This window comes from Danio aesculapii, chromosome 1, assembly GCF_903798145.1.
Source record: "Danio aesculapii chromosome 1, fDanAes4.1, whole genome shotgun sequence".
NCBI classification, from domain to species: domain Eukaryota; kingdom Metazoa; phylum Chordata; class Actinopteri; order Cypriniformes; family Danionidae; genus Danio; species Danio aesculapii.
In genome coordinates, this window is record NC_079435.1 from 22,889,402 (window position 1) to 22,899,232 (window position 9,831).

The 9,831-nt window shown below is 35.9% G+C and overlaps 1 protein-coding gene across 1 annotated transcript; it reads left to right on the plus strand.

Annotated features, from left to right (window-relative positions):
* Positions 1-6,007: 6,007 nt before the first annotated feature.
* Positions 6,008-8,192, plus strand: hmgb2a (high mobility group box 2a). Its single transcript, XM_056457545.1, has 5 exons — positions 6,008-6,115; positions 6,803-6,951; positions 7,129-7,277; positions 7,356-7,530; positions 7,608-8,192. Exons 2-5 carry the CDS (start codon positions 6,805-6,807, stop codon positions 7,776-7,778), a joined length of 642 nt encoding a protein of 213 aa, XP_056313520.1. The 5' UTR covers positions 6,008-6,115; positions 6,803-6,804; the 3' UTR covers positions 7,779-8,192.
* Positions 8,193-9,831: the final 1,639 nt, after the last annotated feature.

The window sequence follows — 9,831 nt, forward strand, 5'->3', positions numbered from 1 at the left end:
TTAATTTACACTACTGAACAAAATAAGCTATATACACAATTTTAAGAAATCTTAACTTACTTATACAGGTCATAGGCTGTAGGTTATTCAAGACTAATTTGGAATATAAATTGGCCTATATGGGACTGGCGAACCATTAAACCTCCAAAGTACTTCAGGTGATATAAGAGAGACAGAGCGTTGGACAATAACGATATAGTCTTTAAATCGGCACTTATTAAATACACTGCTAAATTACAACATAGTTAGCACATCTTATTTTGCAAACCTTTATTCATTTTCCTTCGGCTTAGTCCCTTTATTTGTCAGGGGTCGCCACAGCGGAATTAACCACTAACTTATACACAGCGGATGCCCTCCCAGCTGCAACCCTGTACCGGGAAACACCCCAGCACATTCATTCATACACATACACTACGGACAATTTAGTAAATTCAATTCGCCTATAACGGATGTGTTTGGACTGTGAGCGAAACCAGAGCACCTGTGCACGCGAACACGGGGAGAACATGCAAACTTCACACAGAAATGCAAACTGACCCAGCCGGTTCTCGACCCTCTTGAGACCGTGCTAATCACTGGCTGCAGACTCGGTGCAGATGCAATCTAAGCTGCATGCAATGCTTTTGAATAGGTTCACCTTACCCCACCCCTAACTCTACCCGTCACAGTGACATCACTAGCTCCATTGAGTGCATTGTGTCTGACATTGCTTCAGAGAGATGGGGGCAGGAGGGGCGATCGCGAAGTGACTGGGGGGCACGGACGTGTTCGAGGGGTAGGGAGGGGTACAGGCTGAGAGGGGCACCTCAGCCAATGAGGGCAGAGGGGAAGTGGCTCTAGATACCGGGCCACCTCCCTGTGCACGGCCCTGTCTAACACATTTGATTGTTCCATTCAAACAAAGTGTTGCCATAGCCTGTGGAGTACAAACATTAAAAACTCATATTTTTTTTAAATAATCTGCTCTCAGTACTTGGTTTATTGATTGATTGATTGATTGATTGATTACTGAACAAAAGACAGATCTCTGTGAAACTATGGAAACACCAAGAGAGCTAAACAACATAATAAGTCAAGAAATGTCATACTTGTTTAGCTGCAACCATTACGGATTTTAAATTATTAAATTGATTTTTTTTCTCATTTTATAGGAAAATTAAATATTGGCATTATTATTTAGCAAAATAATACAATGGACTGCAACTTTAATTTATTGTCATTCTACCAAATAATTACGTACCATACATTACCGATAGAGCTGAGGAAATGCAACGATCTGTTGGTTTACAGAACTGTTTTTGGACGTGCAACAAGTGCGAAGTGATTTTTTACTGGGATTGGTAATTACATGACATGACCGCTAGAGTGCAGCCTCCTTCGTCTGAATAACTGGTGATGTACAGTAGGTATGTATGATTATTGTTGATAAGGCCTAATCATGAGCTATGCTTGAAAAACACAAAAAACGCAACTATGTGATTAACAATCAGCATCCAGCGTACATTATCGCAAGATTGCAAAGCAAGGTAAGCCTTGAGTAATTCATATTCAGGAGCGCAGGTGATTGTAGGCTTTATTAATTTCACAAGAGGGCGCCAAAACAAGTTATAGGCACTCCGAAACCGGTCAGCGGCGGTCACTGAACAGAGGCGTCTTTGTGGCTATTTTGAACGACCTGTAAATATATGCACATGACCAACAGAGCTTGTTTTTTTCTCGCTGGATTTTCCTCTTCTTTCTTTTTAGTAGCTGAAGTGACTGTAGTGATTTTGTCGTGGTTTTGCTCACTATAACGATTAGCCTGTGAATAAATAATTTTAGAAATTAGGAATAGCGCCTATTTTGATTTTTTTTTAATTGAGCGTACCGTTGTGAAGATTAAACTTAAGAAACTAAGATGAAATGTAATTGTGATTTAAGTGTGTTGCAGAAATCTTTGGGCGGAAGATCTCATTTAGACAATAGCACAACGTGCGAGGCACTTTTTACAGCAAAGGCTCCGCTAGGGGGCGGTATTTGAAATGTAAAATCCAAGGGCGCCATTGTTACATTGCATTTGCCAAATGCAGAAAGACTCCAACCTCAATTTAGCTCTTAAAATAAATAAAAATGAATGAAGTCCAGGTTCTGCATGCTCTTTACAATCCTATGATTTTCCGTATACATGTTAGTCTACATCTCTTACACCCCAAAAGGAGTGAGGCTACAACTTCAAAGATGTCAAAGGTCATTATAATCACATTATGCACATACATCAATGGGACGTATCGTTTTTTGTTTTTACTTTTATTTTAGTTAAGGCTAAATGTCCCATAAAAGAGAACAATCTCTGTATTCCAACCCATTTAGGAATTACAAACATGTAAGTTGGGATAGTGCATTTTACATGCATGTTTAAAGTGAGGAATGATGGGAATAATTAAACATGACAGTTTTCACAGCTTTCAACATTCAACTTTCAAGGTTTAGAAGTTATTATTTCCATTACAGAGACACACATACTCAACCTGCAAATCATAGCATCAGGTTTCACAATTATTGTTGTTACATTTTTCACCCTAAACTGTTGTGTAATAATTTGTGATAATTATGCATAATAATTTGCAATATTTATGTTATGCCATCTGTAATTTTCTCCTAAAATGAGCATTTTTCTCAGCCTCATATGTTTATGTTCAGCTATTTAACTTTAAAGGCTATGAAAAGAACTTGTATCTCACTATAAAAGTAAAATTACTGAGCCTATACACACCATAGTTGGAGAAAAATGCGAGTTTTAGAAGAAAATATCAAACAGAATTTATAGATTTTTGCATCTAAACTCTCATTTTATAAAGTTGAAGTCAGAATTATTAACCCCCCTTTGATTTTTTTTTTTTTATTTAAATATTTCCCAAATTATTTTTAACAGAGCAAGGAAATGTCCACAGTGTGTCTGTCCCCTTTGATTTTTTTTTAATATTTCCCAAGTGATATTTAACAGAGCAAAGACATTTTCACATTATGTGTGATAACATTTTTTTCTTCTGGAGAAAATGTCATTTGTTTTATTTCGGCAAGAATAAAAGCAGTTATTATTTTAAAAAAAAAACAATTTAATGTCAAAATTATTAGCCCCTTTAAGCTAGATTTCTTTTCGATAGTCTACAGAACAAAACATCATTATACAATAACTTGCCTAATTACCCTAACCTGCCTAGTTAACCTAATTAACCTAGTTAAGCCTTTAAATGTCACTTTAAGCTGTATAGAAGTGTCTTGAAAAGTATCAAGTCAAATATCATTTACTGTCATCATGGCAAAGATTAAATAAATCAGTTATTAGAAATGAGTTATTAAAACTATTATGTTTAGAAATGTGATGAAGAATTTTTCTCTCTGTTAAACAGAAATTGGGGAAAAAATAAACGGGGGGCTAATAATTCTGACTTCAAGTTTATTTATATATATATATATATATATATATATATATATATATATATATATTATATATATATATATATATATATATATATATATATATATATGTGTGTGTGTGTGTGTGTGTGTGTGTGTGTGTGTGTGTGTATTTTTATCTGCTTAGTGCAAGTGCTTCCACTGAGCTTGCTATACATTCATTCAAAACTAATTACAGCACTCTTCACATTTTCCATAAGAGTATCGTTTTGGTTTGTTTCAACATGTCTGCTCTTGCCAGATCTTGGAGCTCAGGGCACTACATTACAGGAGCAGTACAGATGAACAGGATGTGCTTCATGTAGAAATCTGAATGGAAGGCCACTTCAAAAAAAGTGAAAAGGGGACAGTATGTGACGTATAGTTTTTATCTAAAAATTATAAGTAGAATGGAAGACCCATTTTTAAACTAAAATTAACTTAAAGAAAAGGTAAATCTGACGACAAACCTTTAGCATAGCTGTTGTGCAAACTATATTTGATACAAAGGTATAATCATCTACATATTTACATATGCTCCTTTTTTCTTGTTTGTTCAACTGTCAATAATCAGTTTGATTGCAATTAATTCTTTTTTTAAAAAGTTTTTTTATTGTTAATAAAGATTTGAAAATACTTTTGACTTCTTATTTCTTCAGTTAACTCTGTGGCTTGCTGTTTCTGTAGCTATGTATAAAATTTTCTAAGTAAATGTTGTACTTTCTCCCATGTGTAGATTGTCCTCTACTACTTTCAGCCGTACCATTTGTGTACTTTAAGGGCCATTTGGCTAATTCTACAGAATGGCTTTTTTACCCTTCTATTGTCCTATAACCTATTCACATCCAGTAGAAAAATGTAGGGAGATGTAATGCCAGAGAATGTTAGGTGTTGTTTTATGGCTCAAATGTAACAGCATCATGCTAAAACTGTATATGTATGTATGTGAATATGTATATATATATATATATATATATATATATATATATATATATATATATGTATATATATATATATATATATATATATATATATATATATATATATATATATATATATATATATATATATATATATATATATATATGTGTGTGTGTGTGTGTTTGTGTGTGCGTGTGTGCGTGCGTGTGTGTGTAAGAGAGAGAGATTAATATTTGTATACATACATGCATTACTTTTTAAATTTAAAAGTAATGTAAATTTATCTTAAAATTAATCAGTTTCCTTTCTTCTAATGATATCCAACTACTGCCCTAGCTATTCACATACATGTCAGCGGCTTTCCATCCCCCCACTGGCCATTCAGTCAGAAGCTGAGAGTGTTTTCCAGCACGAGTCTCAGTGGCCACACGTTTCACAGAACTGGATTGAACTGCCAAGAGTAAGATTGCAGATTAGACTAAACTGCAAAATTATTCACCAATTTTTAGTATTTTTTTTTTTTTTTTGTAATTTACAGTGATGAAAGCTGAAGCTGATAATAGTTTAAGTCATGCTGTTTATTGTACTAAAACAGTGCACTCTTAAAAGTAATAGTAGCAGATACATTTTTCTGCAGTAATGCCATAAAACTATAATTTTGTTTCAGTAAAAAGTTCTCTGAACAACATTTTTATAGTGTGAAGAACATTTTAATAGACTAAACTATAAGGAGCCTTTGTGCAATTAAAATTTAATATTATGTTATAGGCTCCTTCTGGAACCACCAATGTCAATAAAGAACCTCATTATTAGCATTTCCTATACTATGTTCTATTAGGATACTTTCTAACTTTTTAGTATCACTCCGAACAAAAACAAAAACGCCCTTTCCCCTCACGAGAGGTCAAAGTACCACGTGATCATGTATGTTTTCGAATGCAACAATCACCTCACCAAGCGTATATTTTACATGGTTGCAGAACTTGTAATGTTGTAAACATGGAGTAAAATTTAGATGGGGTGGGTAGGGTTGGGGTGAGAAAAGAGAGAGAGAGAGAGAGAGCGAGAGAGACTTTGGTAGTAAAATGGGGCGGGATATTTATAAAATTAGTTTGTTATCTCTAATTTACAGAGACAATATGAACTTTTAAGTGTAGCTCAAACCATACAACAACCAAAATCAAAAAATATAATGTGGCCATGGCTTCGTTTTTACATACACCCATAACGTATGAAGGGGAGTGATATGAACAGCAAAGTCGCGCCTTCTCTGAACCCTCAACAGCTTTTTTGTCCATATGGCGCGAGGTTGTTCACGCCATTTAAATTTTAAACCCGAAACCTTCAAACGCGATCATGTTAGGCACGATGTTCATCCGACAAACCATTTCGTTGTGAGTTTGCAACGAATTCATGTGTTTTTCAACATTATACGAGAATGAAACTGATATTCCTTTCAAAGACTTACCGCTCATTATTTTAAATCCCCAGCTCAACCAATAGGTGACGAGATCAGTGCCGTCGTCATCTGGATCTAATTTTCACGAAGAAACTTGACTGCGGTCAGAGGCGGCCAATAGGAGTTGAAAGCGGCGCCTCCAGCTTTGCTGATTCAAATTTGAACCTTTCCCAACCAACCAGAGGAGAGCTCCGAGGGTGGAGTCTATGGGCATTTAATCAAGTTTGTGCGCCCAGCGACAAAACAGTTTACAGCAAGACTACGTACGTTTTGTCGAGCAGTTGAAGCTGAATATAGGTAAGTGTCTCTCTGTGTATGCGATATTTATTTAGATGTTATTTTGTTCTAGTGTGATCTGTTAGGGCGTATGCTTTTGTAAGATAACCTAAAATGGTTGTGTATCTAGTGCAAATTGTACTTTATACTAAAATTGCCACATTTAAACAATATTGCATTCGAAATCTAGAAAACTTATTTGCTAGATGTTTTTTTTGTCGTCTCGTTTGTGGGTTTTGTGAACGCGTAACTTTTAAAGGATTTTGCAAGCTTAGTGATCTTGTAAAGTTAAGCGCGTAAGCAGCCATGACTGGCTGTGAGTTTGAGGTCGTAATGGAGCGCTGCGCTTGTTCACTGAAACCGAAGCGTCCAAAAGTTAGCTAAAGTAATTATTTTTACTAACGCGGTTTGTTTACTTCCTTTATAACGACTAAGACTAGAACTGTGTGTTTCTTAGTAGACCTTATAATGTGTTTGTCGTAGTTTAGGCGGGAAAACAAAATGGAGGGATGCTTATTGTTCTAGTTGAGTGATCTGGTGGAAACGAAGCAGGAACTTGATCGGATTAACGTTAGCGTTTACTGAGCGATTATTTCACGGCTTCTCTACGAACGCACAAAGCTTTATCACAACAAGACTTTGACATTGCTTTTTATTTATGTCCCTTTTTTAAACATTTTGTATGTTTGTCACTTTTACCGTTTACAGTCATGGGTAAAGATCCAAATAAGCCCAGGGGGAAAACGTCCTCTTACGCTTTCTTCGTGCAAACCTGCCGGGAGGAACACAAGAAGAAAAACCCAGGGACCTCGGTGAACTTCGCAGAGTTCTCCAAGAAGTGCTCTGAAAGATGGAGGGTGAGTTGAACAGAAGGGCTGCAATGTTTTTCCGGGGGGTGGTGGTTGTTAGGGAGGGGGTGGGGCGGAATTACACGATGCATCTGTTACTCAAGTGACTGAGGCGAATGTAGGGCGGGAGGATAAAGAGCCACACACTGCGCCTGGCAGAAACTAATCATGGCATGTTTTTTTCAGACCATGTCTTCCAAAGAGAAGGGCAAGTTTGAGGAAATGGCCAAGACCGATAAGGTTCGCTATGACCGAGAGATGAAAAACTATGTGCCTCCTAAAGGTGCAAAGGGAGGGAAAAAGAAGAAAGATCCAAATGCGCCAAAGAGGCCACCGTGAGTAACGTGCAAATGTACTTCTGAAGCCTTGTGTGACAATTTTCTAAAGTCAAACTTTTTTTCTCCCTCTTCTAGATCTGCTTTCTTTGTCTTCTGTTCTGATCATCGCCCAAAGGTGAAGAGCGATCACCCGGGCATCTCTATTGGTGACATTGCAAAGAAGCTTGGGGAAATGTGGTCTAAGCTTTCACCAAAAGAGAAGTCTCCATATGAGCAGAAGGCCATGAAGCTTAAGGAGAAATATGAAAAGGTAAAGGTTGGCCTGGTACATGTATTACTGATGACAATTTGTTCTTTCAATTGCGCTAACTATTATTTGTGTACCAGGATGTTGCTGCATATCGCGCCAAAGGCGCAAAACCAGATGGTGCCAAGAAGGGTGGACCTGGTCGGCCAGCAGGAAAGAAGGCAGAAGCTGATGATGACGATGATGAGGATGAAGAGGAGGAGGATGAGGAAGAAGAGGATGAGGAGGACGAGGATGATGATGATGAATAAACTATCTGGAAAACTTGAGCTGAGTTGTTTGCAAAACAATGTGAATGCATTTTTTAGCATTTAAGAATTTAAGACATGTACAGAAATGTGTATAATTTAATACATATGGAGGTCATGTGCTGTTTTGTAAATGTAACAGCTTTATTTTTTTTTAAAGCACTGCTTTTTTTTTTTTTTTTGTCTGATAGCTGTGGTTGCTTTTGGTTTCTTTCCCTGTTTCATTTCTACTGCCATTTTAAGACTAATGAGGAACAATTTGACTGTAGTGTCTCAATTTTTAAAGCAAGCTTTAAAGTTGTCTAGACTGAATTTTTTTTTTTTTTTTTTTTTTTTAATTTTGTATATTATGACTGTTTCCCCTTTTCACTGTGTGCAATTTTGAATTCATTTGACTTATTAAAGGATTTTGCAGAATTTGTCTGTCTGTTTAAGTTTTTTGCAACAGTTGCTGAAAGACCATTCTTGAGGTATTATAATTGTGGACAAAAAGGCTAATTGTTTCCAATTCAAGTTCTCCCGAAACTAAGTTTTATTTTTAAATTGCAGATATTTGACCTCCACAACGAAATGTGGATTATTTATTTTTTTTATTATTAGGCTTTCTTGTGACTTTAAATCTGTAGACTAGGCAAACAATCTTAGGGGCAGTCATAAGAAAACCTCCCAGGCCTTGAGTGCCCACATACTTGGACAGCACCAATTAGCTCTTAAGTGGCTATTTAAAATACTTTGTTTTATATTTTGTTACAGACATACGGTGTCATCCTGCAACTGTTTTGCAGCATATAAAATGTCCCAAACACTATTTTTAACTGTCCAAAATGGGGGAAAAAATTGTTTACTCTGATAGTCAAAGCAAGTAAAAAAAAAGTTATATGCATAAAAAATCTGGAAAAATGTTATGTAAATTCGGACCTTGACTCCACATATGGACATAATTTTTCTCTAAAAGTACATTTGTATCAAATGATACTTGGGTTTTATTCAAGTTAGGTTCTAATATGCCCAAGTGGAAATGAATGCAGGGCAAAATAAAAACCACCTTGAGCTTAAGGGGTTAATGCATCCTGCTACCTTGTGGATGATGATTTTGTGTGTATTTGTGGTCCTGTTTTTTTTTTTTTTTTTTTTTTTTTTTTTTTTTTTCTTCCTCAAGTTCTAGTGATTAGAACTTCAGATAGAATAATCTGGGGGAAAAATACAAAGTGCACAATTAACCGTTATGCTTTAGTGCATTAATGATTTATGTTTGAGTTGAGAGATTCTATGCTTGGTCATGTGTATGTATAGATGGGTGGACTATTGTTTCACAGTCACAATAGTTGTACATTTTATAGGTTGACATCTGCTCACCTGCATCCAATGACAAGATAGCTGATGGTTTTACTGTTCAAGGTCAGTCTCGTGCCTTCTACCTAATTAGTAAATAAACAGTCTATTATAATCATTCCAAATGCTTGGGATCACTTCCACTTCAATGGAGACTTTCCAAGAATAGGATGAAAAATAGCCTTAAACTGGTCAGTAAAGGCAAGTCCTCAATTTTCAGAAACATAGAAAGCCAACAATTTGATCAACTAAATACCAATTTAATTTAAGTTTTCACTTATTTCGCAAGATACACTTACATTCTAAAGTGATTTGAACGCTCAGATTGTCCAGATGGAGACACTTTCAGCCATAAAAAGAGATGTTGGTTGTTCCAAATCTGTGATTTCTATGATTTTCTCATCTTCACATTGTCACTAACTCATTCAATTTCCCTTAAAAAAAAACGAATCATCTATGAAAGACGGATGGATGCAAAGGCATAATAATGTGGAGAATCTTGATAAGCAACCGGTTCTGTACTTGGAATTGATCATCAATTTAGCACTAAACAAGGTAAGGATCCATATCTCATTATACATTGTGTCCACATTTTAGAGAATTTGGACTGAAATGTGTCTCTCCTGCGAAAACCTCTCATCAGCAACAAATCTAAATTGTGTAAAAAACAATAAACGGTGTAATGGTTTGGTGGTGTTTCCTGCAGCAAAAGTTCTCTTATTAA

Coding starts and splice junctions, on each gene's coding strand:
- hmgb2a (XM_056457545.1), top strand. CDS start 6,805: ATGGGTAAAGATCCAAATAAGCCCAGGGGGAAAACGTCCTCTTACGCT. Junction 6,952..7,128: donor AGTGCTCTGAAAGATGGAGG/GTGAGTTGAACA, acceptor TGTTTTTTTCAG/ACCATGTCTTCCAAAGAGAA. Junction 7,278..7,355: donor AATGCGCCAAAGAGGCCACC/GTGAGTAACGTG, acceptor TCCCTCTTCTAG/ATCTGCTTTCTTTGTCTTCT.